General features: G+C 39.5%; 2 protein-coding genes across 4 annotated transcripts; both read left to right on the top strand.

Moving 5' to 3' along the window:
* The first annotated feature begins 1,242 nt into the window (after window positions 1–1,242).
* Window positions 1,243–3,098, top strand: LOC126607071 (uncharacterized). Of its 3 annotated transcripts, none has more exons than XM_050274501.1 (3): window positions 1,243–1,391; window positions 1,704–2,442; window positions 2,666–3,098. In XM_050274501.1, the coding sequence occupies exons 2-3, from the start codon at window positions 1,816–1,818 to the stop codon at window positions 2,879–2,881; spliced, it is 843 nt and encodes a 280-aa protein (XP_050130458.1). In that variant the 5' UTR covers window positions 1,243–1,391; window positions 1,704–1,815; the 3' UTR covers window positions 2,882–3,098. The 3 variants fall into 3 exon arrangements, with proteins under 3 accessions (XP_050130458.1, XP_050130460.1, XP_050130459.1); XM_050274503.1 differs by having other exon boundaries at window positions 1,276–1,375; window positions 1,741–2,442; XM_050274502.1 differs by having other exon boundaries at window positions 1,292–1,391; window positions 1,698–2,442.
* Window positions 3,099–11,210: 8,112 nt separating this feature from the next.
* On the top strand, window positions 11,211–12,361 carry LOC126607069 (uncharacterized). Its single transcript, XM_050274500.1, has one exon. The coding sequence runs from the start codon at window positions 11,336–11,338 to the stop codon at window positions 12,182–12,184; it is 849 nt and encodes a 282-aa protein (XP_050130457.1). The 5' UTR covers window positions 11,211–11,335; the 3' UTR covers window positions 12,185–12,361.
* The last annotated feature ends 989 nt before the right edge of the window (window positions 12,362–13,350 follow it).

Raw genomic sequence — 13,350 nt, 5'->3', positions numbered from 1 at the left:
ACTAGATCCAAATCCAAAATTCAGAACAAAAAAACGAAAAAAAAAATACAAAATCGTTGTGCGTCTGAAACGCTCAGCATCTGTGCTCACACTCCACCTAGTCCAGACTCCCTGATCGCAGAACTTTGCTATTGACGCTGGAGAAGCAGACCCATTAATACCCAGATGACCCAGACTCTGAATGGGTTCTGATTTGCCAATTGGGTCCCAAAAAAATTAGGAAGAAAAGAGGGAGATGAGCAGAGAGAAATAGGAAGAAAAAGATGGAAATGAAGAGAGAGAGGGAGGGGCGAAGAAGAAAGAGGAAGAAACAGAGGGAGATGAGCAGAGAGAAATAGGAAGAAAAAGATGGAAATGAAGAGAGAGAGGGAAGGGCGAAGAAGAAAGAGGAAGAAACAGAGGGAGATGGACGGAGCAAACTTGGAAAGAAATGGGGATGGATGGTTTCTAGAATGAAAAAAAAGATAGTGGTAGTAATAAAATATTACTAAATATGTATTAAATAATATAAAATATGAATTAAAAATATATTTGTTATTGTCTAGCATTTTAGTCCGACACTGCACCAAACGCTTCACTAAGTTAGTCTAGCTTAGTCTAATCTAAGCCAATCCAGCTTAGTCCCTGAAGCTAGTCCAGTCCGAGATAGTCCGGTGCAACAAACGCACCCTTAATCTCCTAAATTGACTCGTTTTAGCCACGTTAAACCATAATTTTGCGTAGCTAAGATGACTTGAGAGTTAAAACACACATTAATACTCGTGTCCACAACGATAATGAATTTAAAATATTTTTATTTTTCAAAACTTTACACCTATTTGAAATGTTTTAAAAGGCTACGATCAATTCATAATCATTCAAAAAATTAGATGTTATCCGACCTTAACCACAAACCAAAACATATCAACTTTAATCAACGTCACTATCTATCTATAACTGGATTATCCAATTCGGGATCATCAAATTAAAATCTCGATTCATATTTTGTTAATTACTTCGAATTCGGGTTGGATATGGATCAAAATTGGATCCCAGCTAGTGTTAATTTGGGCCTTGGGCCTGTGGTACCAAAAAGAAATAAAAATACGAAAAGAAAGATCGTCCAACACCGATTTAAAGTAGTGTCTGATCCACATCCAAATGGCGATACGTGTTACCCCGCCACGGGTTCATGTCGGCATGCAGCCAAGTGTCTCGATGATATTACTACACGTAAAGACAAGGAGGACACTCTGCAGTGTAGATTTTCACATTTTTGATCTCACCGTTTCCTTCGTCTTTTCATTCGGAGACCCTTTCGGTTTGGCTTTCAACGAATCATTTCGTTTGCTTTCCTTCTCGCTGATCCCATACCGTCAGTTAGATCTCTCTCTCTCTCTCTCTCTCTCTTAGTAAGTTTCAGTTTTCATCAATTTCAAATAATAATTTTCATTCTCTTTCTGGGTAAAAGTTTTTCTCTTGCTGTAGCCAGTTGATTTTTATATTTGCATTTCATTTGCTTTTGTTTTGATGAACAAATCGAGTTAAATCCTTTGTTTAGAAAAATAATGATTAAGATTAACCAAGTTCAATCCTTGCTAGTTTAAACAATTTCAATTGGTATAATTAATATTATCAATTTTCACCTTGGATATGTTTGATTCAGATGATTTAATTCTCTTATTTATGTTTGTTTTTTCTTTTTTTTCCTTTTCAAGTTTCAGTATCATCAGGGAAGACACTAATTAACCCTTGTGTTACCTGGCTAGGTTGATTAGTACCCAATTAATCACCTTTTGACAACAAAGTTTGTAGACATCTCAATAAAGAAAAGGCATGTCGGGTGTGTCTCTTGCTGTGGCTCCTAGATCAGAGCCCGACACAACCACTACAACTACAACCCCTGGATCCAAACCCCAAGAGAAACCGCTCCACCGCCAACAGCACCAGCAGCCTGCGGTTGGCGGTGTAATGGGCTCATTGCGAGTAATAGAGCTCCAACTCGTGGCCTTCATCATGGTTTTCTCAGTCAGCGGCCTTGTCCCGCTTTTTGATTTGATCTTCCCGGCCTTTGCCTCCGCATATCTCTTAGCTCTGTCGCGCTTGGCCTTCCCTTCTCACGGTCCCGTCAGCTCTAGCTCTCGGGAGATTTTCCAAGGCAGCAGATTCTTCAGGTTTTACGTGGTTGTGGGAACCACAATCGGGCTCTTCTTGCCGCTTGCATACGTATTGGGTGGTTTTGCGCGGGGCGATGAGCACGCTGTCCGCTCGGCAACACCTCACTTGTTCTTGCTCTCATTTCAGATTCTCACTGAGAATGTGATTAGCGGATTGTCGCTGTTTTCTCCGCCGGTGAGGGCATTGGTCCCGTTGCTTTACACTGTCAGGAGAATCTTTGTCATCCTTGATTGGATGAAAGATGTTTGGCTTAACAAAACTCTGCCTGCCAATGCACAGTTTAAGGTAAATTATAGTGCTTGTGTTTTGGGAGAAAAAACTTATCTCTTACGTTCTTGCTACATGGCAATTCTTACAGTTAAAAAGATGTGACAGTTATATGATGGCACATACTCAAAACGTGATAGGAACATCTTATAACTATGTTGTTTTGGACATTTGGTTCTTAATTAATTTTCTTATTTAGTGCATTGGCTAATGATTACTGATTGATGTTATGTTGTTGTAGGATGTTGCATGGTTTTGGTTTGGGAGGAGCCTGTCTATAGCCAATTTCATATATTTCTCGATCAACCTATTCGGGTTTTTGATCCCTCGATTCCTTCCGAGGGCATTTGAGAGATACTTCAGAGAGAGGGATGAAGTTGAGTCCAAGATGGAAGAGGACAAGCGCTCCGCAGCAGCAAGTAAGTTGGAACCAGTTGCAGATAAGAAAAGTCATTGAATTCGGATTTCTCCCTCAGTCGTGGTGCCATATATGGTATAGTATGATGTTCGGGTTTCCTTGAAAATGGGTATGTGTAATGCTGCTCCTCTATGCATGGATCACTGATCTATATCATCACATCAGTTTGCTTTGTTTAACGTTTGTTAATGTTGTCTCACTGGCTGAGGTAGATATCCAAGTACAAGTGCAAAAATCGTTCATTTCAAAGTTCCAATTTGTATTTCAGTCTACCAACAGAATTTCTTGCAAGTTTGTTGTTATTCAAGTGTCTTTCAATGCAAGGAGATCGAGTGCCAGTAGATCAAGTGACCGTAACGAGTTAAATAATCCCTCTTAACAACATAATGTGGAAGATCACATGCGAGTAATTGTTTCGATTTTTGGTAAATCGGGTGACCAGTTCATCCAACAAAGTCCGAAAGGACAACCTTACGCAACAAGTAAAATTTTACACAAAACAAAAACCCTTGAAACTCGAGGGAAATATCATATTTGTCGTGAAACGCCCGAAAATCATCGACGACCAACCACTTGAAGGGAATAAAAACACCGTATATCAGTGCGTCAAGCCGAGCTGAATTGAGAGAATGGTATAAGAAAAAGCGACAATGGAGTCCTAAAATAGGCGATAACTAGTTGGTGGGTCGGAGACGATAGCCAAATACACAGCAAGCGAGTGACAACAAGGAGAACACCAACAGATCCACTGCAAATGACAGTGAGGAAGTAGATGAATTTTATGAGAAGATCTATAGCATTAAGCTCCAAAACCTCGGGAAGTAGGCATGAAGCCGTAAATAGGAGGATGTGTACATCTCCAAAGTGGTACATAGGCAGTTAGGATTGTTGGTATTGTAAGGTTCATCTATTAGCAACAGTTTGTAACCAAAAAGTTGTATCAAGAAAATACAAGTGAAAATCATTCTCTTTCTCTCTCTAAGTTTTCTCTGTTTCCTTCTTCGTCTTCTATAATCTCTTTGTTCTCTTCTTCCTGCATAATGCTTAACATGGTATCATCGCCGAATAAGCTTCGTTGCAAGCTTTTTCGATCCTTAGTTCTTTGGTTCCGCTACCTATTTCTTTCTTCTACAATCTTTCTGTGATTTCTTTTCTGAATTTTTGGGTTGTGATTCTTACCCATTTCTGCCATTTGTTTTTTGCAAGTTCTTGCACACCAAGTGTTTGTTTTAAGTTCTCTGAGAAAATCGATCAACATGGTTACTGCAAGTCAATTGCAGATCTTGCAATCACGGATCATGGGGTTAATTTCATCAATTTCAACATCGTTTTCACTCCGGTTGGAAGAGACCAACTGCCTTCAATGGCACTTTCTGATGCAATTGATGCTTGAAAGTCATGGGCTTATGGGGTTTGTTGATGGCACAAATATGTGTCTTTCCCAATTTTCTTCTACATGTTCTGGAGATTATGAGGTAACGACTGGTGTTTCATCATCAAGAATCGAGGCAGATGAATACCAGATGAATATAAGTTCTGAAAAATGCATGATATGGCACTTATGCATCTCATTACTGTAACCCTATCCTCTTCTGCAATTTCTTGTGCTATTGGTAGCATAAGTGCAAGTGATTTATGGTTTAGGCTTCAAGAACAATTATCTATCGTCAGTAGGATTGCAATCTTTCAAATGAAATCAAATCTTTATACCATCAAGAAAGGCAGTGATTTTATGACTCAGCATTTGCAAAGAATCAAGGAAGCAAGAGATTTTCTTGCTACTGCTGGAGTCATATTTGCAGATGAGGACATTGTTATTCTTGCTCTTAATGGCTTGCCATCTGAGTATAACACCTTTAGATGTGTGATCCGTGGCAGAGAAAATGTTATCTCTCTCAAAGATTATCGATTCCAATTGCTTGCAGAGGAAGTTTTTGTTCAAAACAATTCCTCAATACCATTCCTCTCTGCTATGGTGGCACAGGATCAAAGACACGGTTCCAAAGACTCAATAACTGCCAATTATGGTTATGGATCATCTGCGTTAAATAGCTCTACGCAAAATCTGGGTTTTCAAGGCAATGGTCCTTCTAGTTTATATGCCAGTCCTGGATGCAATGGAGGCACTGGACACATTCAATCCTTTTACTCAAAATCAAAGGGCACATGCAAGTTTTAGTATAATCAAGGCCAAAGGTATTCTAATCCTAAACGTGTTGTCCATAATTTCACTTCACATTTTAACAACAGAGCTTCTTATTCTACAATCACTTGCTAATTGTGTGCTCAACAAGGTCATAGTGCAGCTAATTGTATTTACAGAATCACTGATTCACCTTAGCCATTTCAAATCTCTAATAGAAGGAACCATAGTGTTATCACTTGCTTGTAGAGAAATATGACCTATTCATCTGCATCTCCAATGATTGCTATGCATACCAGTTTCACTGGACAAAACCAATCATATGATATGCCATCTCACTTGTCTAATGTCGTGCGATGTGGTAAAGGTCAATTCCATGATGTGGTAAAGGTCAATTCCATTACAATAATGGTCTAAGGTTGAATACATACAAATCTTTTCCTCAATTTTCACCTGGAGTTCTTTGCTCACCTTCATCTTCATATCCTAATTCACAAAAATGGTCATTTAGATGCTCATTGTTATTACATACTTAATACTCACTCTTTAGTTTCAGCCCCTGAATCATGTCAAAGTACATTGAAAATATCTCAAGGAATTATTGGCTCTCATCATCCACTGACAAAACATTGTGAATGTTATTGGCCTAATGATGGATGTTTCAGTGGATGCAATCATGTTTATGGTAGGAAGGGATATTATATTCCAATAGAACATGATATGACTAACGACATGCCTAGTGAATGAGCTAATAAGGAAAGAATAGTAAGCATGTTTGATGAGAAGCTGGAAACGGCGGCAACAAAGAAAACTATTTTGTCTATTGAGTTGTATGATTTACAAAACCACAATCACCACACTCCATTGACACCATCATTTCAGTGCTCAGATCATGAAATCAATGTATCAACTTCCTTGTGCCATTCTACAAGTTACCTTCCATCACTCGAATCTGATCTTACCATCAAATCATCTGATGAAAAATCAACACGATTTCCTCTGGAAAATTCAGAGACTGGTGGCATTCTTCTGGAGACAAGTAATACCTTATCATATATATGCTCTTACCACTTGCAGGAAGACTATGACAACATTGGAAAACTTGGTGAAATGCATACCTTGAGTAGGTTATGTGATGGTGCGAGTATTGTTGATCTTAAACTCGCATATGCTAATTACTGATAAAGGTGAAGGCCCCACGTTTTTGTTCAAAAACATTTATCCTGGATGTACTTTGAGAATGATTTCTTCCTTCTTAATTACTGGGTTGCTGAGCTGGTTTTTTACAGTTTAAGTTGAAATTTCTTGTTGCTATAATTAGATTACTTGTGCAGTTGTTGGAAGAATTCAATCGATCTTTCATGACATATCAAAATTTGTTCTTCATGAATTGCACTAAGTCTAAATATGTTGCTGACAAAGGTATTAGTTTTACTTTTCACTCGTTGAAGATAAGGTGCTCTGTCAAAAAGCCTCTTGGTTAAGTTTGTCTCTTCTTCCGAGCAATTTGCTGACATTCTTACCAAAGGCCTAAGTTCACCATAGTCAACACTCACTGCAACAATCTCATGCTTGGACCACCATGAGCTTGCAGGGGGATGTTAGAGTATATAGGCAGTTAGGATTGTTGGTATTGTAAGGTTCATCTATCAGCAACAGTTTGTAACCAGAAAGTTTTATCAAGAAAATACAAGTGAAAATCATTCTCTTTCTCTCTCTAAGTTTTCTCTATTTCCTTCTTCGTCTTCTATAATCTCTATGTTATCTTCTTCCTGCATAATGCTTAACACAAAGAAGGTGTGATAAAACTATTTGCATTGTGAAAAAATTTAGGCAATTCGGATCACACCATCTATATACCCAAAGGTGATTTTTCTGAGCATTTGCCTCACCAATTGTCTTATCCTTTTGGAGTCACTAGGTTTTTTGAGGCAAATGCTAAAATGAATAGCCACATAAGCCACCGGAGTATGCATTTGCCTCACCCATTGGAGATGCTTGAGCTCCTTCAACACTACCCATGGTGAGTGGGTGAGTATCACCATCAACTCGAGTTCTCAACACAGAGAGGGCTGGCGTAATTGCAATTAGGAGTATACCTAACTCATTTCAGTTGACTGTTACAATTTAAGTGAACCAAAAACGATAATTCTCTATGCACACCTTGTGTGGAACCGAACTCTCTATGCACATCTTTATTTATTATCGGCCATTAAAAAAAAAACTGTTGTGACATCATATTTTCATTGTGACCCTCATGGCGAGAAGTTATTAATTAAATCCCTGTGTGAGCCTCGTCAACAATTAAGGTCGAAATCTAACCTATGTTAGTATTTCATTAAAAAAAAACATAGGGTGTATCCCACATGGATAGGTTAACTTGGTTTTTAGCAATTTGTGAGGCAACAACTGTAATCTAATTAGAGCTACACACCTAGTTTACCACATGGATAGACTAGACTTGTAAAGCTATCAGGGAATGTATTTGATCGAAATAAAGATGGAAGTAATCCTGGTATGAATAGGTTTAACTATTATGATACAATATTGGTTTGTGGTGATAAGGATATTTGTTTATACAATTTGATTAGGATTACATGATGGGAAGTAACTTAATCAAATGCGAGCACTAAGGATATATAATAGAGGTCCTTGCATTCACACTGATTACGCAAAACAGAGAGAACAAGCCCCATTGTTTGTTAATTGCATACAGTAATGTTAAGTGTAGAAGAGCTCTGGTTTTTTTGCTGCAATGGCTTCACAAGGTTAGTGGTTAATTGTATTTGTGATTTGCTTATTTCCGTTATTAACTATATTACAAGAACAACTCCTGAAACAACGATGTCTTAGTACAGACAAGTCTTTAACAAAGAAAATCATCGTCGAAGTCAGATCCTATCACATTGTCGTTCATCATGTTATTAACTTGATGTCCACCAGTAAATAATTGTACCATAATCTATCATAGTTGTCATTAATCAACTCATGATCATGATTAGTAATTTAGTGGCATCATTGGTCATCATCTCATTGTTTCCATCACAGGGCAGCACAAAACTAGTGCTTGTACTCGGGCAACAACTTTGTAGTATTTCTCAATCTTGATCAGGATTTTTTGCATCCCAATTCTTCTCTTGCTCTCTTGTTTGCCGACTTCTCATTTAATTGATCTTGGGTCGAATTTGAAATTGAATATTTCTTCTTGTTTCCACACCTAAATTCTTCCTAAGCGGCAAAGAACACCAACAACTTCACTGTACTCTTCCAAGAGCCAGTCACCATCGTTTCACACCGATCTGTGTCTTAATAGCTTTTACATTCAAATTTTCGATTAGCTTGGTGGAATAAATTAGTTACGAACTTTCTATTTTTGATATTGGCCTAATCGGATAAATGGTCCCCGTGGTCATAAGGTATTTGGATGATAGCCCCTGTGGTAAAAAAATTCGGATTTAAACCCCTGTGGTCTAAATCTGTTAGGATTTATGCCCTTTTGTTAAATAATGCTGACGTGGCAGCCACATATATGTCACATGGCTACCAAATGTCTGCCACGTGGCAAAAATAATAATTTTTATTTTTTTTTAAAAAAAACCTGAATTTTTACAAAAAAAAAAAAAAGAAAAAAAAAAGAACCCAGATCTGCAAGAAGAAGAAGGAAAAGGGAGAGGGAGGAGGGTCGCGCGGGGAGAGGGCTCCGGCGAGGGGGGGAGCTGGTCTCCGGCGGGAAGAAGAAGAAGAAGAAGAAGAAGAAGAAGAAGAAGAAGAAGAAGAAGAAGAAGAAGAGGGAGGAGTCGCGCGGGGAGACCGGCGGGAAGAAGAAGAAGAAGGAAGAAGGAGAGGGAGGAGGGTCGCGCGGGGAGAGGGCTCTGGCGGGGGGGAGCTGGTCTCCGGCGGGAAGAAGAAGAAGAAGTCCGGCGGGGGGGGGGGGGGGGAACGGGCGGAGGGCGGGGGGAGCTTTTGGGGTTTTTTTTTTTTTTTTTTTTTTGTAAAAATTCAGGTTTTTAAAAAAAAATTAAAAATTATTATTTTTGCCACGTGGCAGACATTTGGCAGCCACATGGCATATATGTGGCAGCCACATCAACATTATTTAACAGAAGGGCATAAATCCTAACAGACTTAGACCACAGGGGTTTGAAGAAGAAGAGGGAGGAGTCGCGCGGGGAGACCGGCGGGAAGAAGAAGAAGAAGGAAGAAGGAGAGGGAGGAGGGTCGCGCGGGGAGAGGGCTCTGGCGGGGGGAGCTGGTCTCCGGCGGGAAGAAGAAGAAGAAGTCCGGCGGGGGGGGGGGGGGGGAACGGGCGGAGTGCGGGGGGAGCTTTTGGGGTTTTTTTTTTTTTTTTTTTTGTTGTAAAAATTCAGGTTTTAAAAAAAAAAATTAAAAATTATTATTTTTGCCACATGGCAGACATTTGGCAGCCACATGGCATATATGTGGCAGCCACATCAACATTATTTAACAGAAGGGCATAAATCCTAACAGACTTAGACCACAGGGGTTTAAATCCGAATTTTTTTACCACAGGGGCTATCATCCGAATACCTTATGACCACGGGGACCATTTATCCGATTAGGCCTTTGATATTTGAATGTAAAACATTTCTTATAAGTGAAGAGAAATACATAACATTGTAGTACTAAACGTCTATTTTTTGTTTTGTTAATTGAATTAATTGGACTTAGGCCCCCAAATGCGTACTATACAAGAATTGTCGAGCTTGAATGACAAAGCTGAGCTCAAGCCTGCGGCCTACCTCTCATTGTCTTGTAAAACATTTCGAGCTACTCATAAGCTTTACGAGCTGAAAATACTAATGCTCAGATTTAACTTGTTTCTTAATTAAGCCAAAACTAAGTTGGGTTTGGTTCTTTCATGATCCGAGTTTTGATGACCGAAGCACGAGCTGAATCCCTTACGAGCTCAAACTGTTTAAGCCGATTACAGTCCTCTCCACCTCAATTGGCGCCTCCCATAGTACTTTTGGTCGGTTGGCCGCTTGTTCTTATCCTGCATACGGGGGTTAAATGACTATTTTACCCGTAAAAGTAAAAGTTACAGCGGGTGATGTGCTAGCTATATAGCTCTGTGACAAAACCCGATCAAAATTTCAGATATTGGGAAATAAACCTTTTCCTCCATATTCAAACTGCTATTCAAAACCCACGCGCAGAGATATGGTGGCAACCAACTCTCCTTCTATTGAACAATTGGAATGGTTGAGGAAATGGGGTTGATCCACATGTTTGATCATTTTTATGCAAAATGCGAACTACTACCTTCTGATCCACGTCTACATAATAACTGTTCTTTTGTAACTTTTTAAGATGGTTTGTCTTTTAGGTTTATCTTATTGTTTTTTACTATATCAATTGACTTTAGTTATAAATGTTCAAATTGTACACGTCGTGCTGGTTAATTAACAACATAAGTTGGTTTACAAAACTTTAAGAATTCAATTATTATCTCTTTCTCATTTTGGTTGTTACATGACAATTTACTATCTTTTTGGTCGTTGACAGTTAACTAAACAAAATTATTAATTCATTGTTAAAGATGACTTTGTATTTTCACATACTCATCCATCGAAAATAGAAAAATTACTAAATTTTACACGTTAGTGAGGTGTTTTTATTTTAGTCTGCATTTACATGCAAAATTAGATAAGAATATATAGTGAAGGTGTAGAGTCTTGCACAGTATAATTTGATCTTAGTAACTGCACCAAATGTATATTTTTTTTTTACAAGCGATATATTGCACTAATTTACACTAATATATATATATATATATATATATATTTGAACCCGAATCATACTGAATTAAAGAATAATACCATAACCATTAGAACAATCAACCACTTATAATCTTACCAAGCATGATATCAGATTCCAAATAAAGGCCATTCCCTTCAATACAATGTGACAAACGGGGGCCTCATGGGCTACAAGTAAATAACATTTGCAATAGCCAAATGGGTGTGTGGTTCTGGTTCACCACATTTTTGAAATTAAAATTTATGAATGGTTTGGGTGTAATTTCCTCTAAAAGAAGAAATGCCTAAAAGGTACGCGCCCCCGCGCGTAGAGGAAATATAGTTATCCTGAAAAGCAAGAAACTGTGACCTCTCTCTGCGACTGCCGTCCTGCCTTTTCACAGCCCCACCCCCACCACCCTTTCTTTTCAAAACCCAACAAAAAATAAAAACAAAAATAAAACCCTATCACTATTCTCTCTCTCTCTCTCTCTCTCTCTCTCTCTCTCTCTAAAGCTTTCACCTTTCCAAAAATCCCTCTACCTATTCACCAGCATCCCCCACTCTCTCAGAGGCAAAACACCAAACACCATGAAGATAAAGAACAAAGGCAAAGTCCACCCATCTCCCTTCTCCTCCTCCGCCGCCTCCTCCTCTTCCTCCTCCTCCTCGGACGGGTATGTTCTCTCCGTTCTTCAGCTCCTTCCAGCTGCCATTCTAGCTCTGGCCTCCGTCCTCTCTCTCGAGGACCGCGAGGTCCTCGCTTACTTGATTACCCGCTCCATGAAAACCACCCCCAACACTTCTTCTTCTTCTTCTACTTCAATCCCCACCGCCCAAGACCCCAAGAAAAAGACTTCCAAAAAAGGTTCTAATAAGTCTGCCAGCACCCCTGCCGCCGCCGCTGCCGCCCACCAGCCTCCGATGTTCGATTGCGACTGCTTCGACTGCTACAGAAGCTACTGGTTCAAATGGGACTCTTCCCCCAACCGCGAGCTCATCCACCAAGCCATCGAAGCCTTCGAGGACCACTTGGCCAACGGCGAGCGGCCCAAGAGGAACGCCCGAGGCAAGAGAAGAGACAAGATGGGCCGTCGGGACTCCCCCAAAACGCCCGATGTTTCTGCCCAAAACGACATCTTTCTGGAAGAGAGCGTCGCTCCAGCTTCACCGGAGTTTGTTCAAAGCTCTACTACCGATGTGCTGCCTGAAATCGACGTTGTTTCCGTAGGTTCGCCTGAGAAGGCTGATGCGGTAGAAGGAAATGAGGGGAAAGTGGAAGACTTGGGCGTGGATGTTGCGGTAGCGCCGCCAGACACGGCGGTGGTTTTGAGGGCGGCGGCCGCGAGCAACCACAGGGGTTTGGCAAGGAAAGTGCTGCCGGACGTGTTGGGCCTCTTTAACTCTCGTTTGTGGAACCTTTGGAGTCCGAATGTCTAAAAAAAGGAAAACGTTATAAAGTTCTTTAATTTCTTTTATTTTTCGAGCCTCAGAAAAGAAAAGAGAAGCAAGTGTTATATTTTTGGTGGGTAGGTTTATTTTTGCGCTCGAAATATAGGTATGTTCCCTACTCTCTCTCTCTCTCTCTCTCTCTCAATGAAAATGTTTATTTATTAATTTTTATTGTTTTTAAAGGGTTTTAATTTCCTTTTTTATCGTAATATTTATCTCTTTGTTCTTTATTTTTGCTTAGGAATCAAGCTACAGAGCCTTATAATTTGGTGGGGGGGGGGGGATAATTTTAATTGTTCGAGGTGGGCCAGTCGGGTTTGAGTTTTGGGGAGTTTAGTGATGAATGATTAAAGATTTAGGATTAATTAATTAGATTAATGTGATAGTGTTGCTTTTCATTGGAGTTCTTCGTATTTGAATGTCAAAGTATGCGATTTTCTATGCTTTTCTGTTGATTCTTTTTGGCTGGAATCCTCTCAATAATTCATCCCTTTCCTTCCAATTTATATTTTCCCAAGGCCACTACTAGCTTAGGGTTAGGTGCCCTATGCTTCTCTGAATTATGAAAGCAGCCCTGAAAACCACTTGGAAATCCCAAAATGCCCTTTCCCTCTTTCTGTACCAGCATTCGGATGCAGCCTCGTTTTCCAGGTTAATTTTGTCTTGTAATAAAGGGGCAACATCGTTGTTCCTTTCGAGATGATATTTCCATGAAATCATGAATACGTAAAACGGAGGGAGACCGTAACGTTCCAACCATTCATACAAATGTGTGTGAGTTTTAATACACGACTTTGTATTTTGATCCGCATCGTTGCGATAACGATGAACTCGTTCTAGTTCTACTTAGTCCTCGTCGTAATAATGATCTATATAAATTTTGTGAAATTACATAAACAACGCAGACATGTGTCGTTTTCTATATCCAAAAGGACAAAGGCAACAATTAATTCTTTTGAGATTGAATTGTGGGAATTGTCTGGTTGTATTTTGTTGGCTTGGAGACGGACAAAGTTTGTGTTACAAACAAGTGGTATCGGGATAGAGAAATGGATAGGGGTAGAAATAACGTGACAGATTGCCATGAGTGAGAGAGGACCACTAGCAGTTGTAGTTTAACTATTGAGAGATTATATTCACACACTCTAAATTAT

Source organism: Malus sylvestris, chromosome 16 (genome assembly GCF_916048215.2).
Source record: "Malus sylvestris chromosome 16, drMalSylv7.2, whole genome shotgun sequence".
Lineage (NCBI taxonomy): Eukaryota > Viridiplantae > Streptophyta > Magnoliopsida > Rosales > Rosaceae > Malus > Malus sylvestris.
Note: the sequence above shows the minus strand (reverse complement) of the source record. Positions and strands in the feature narration are given on the sequence as shown.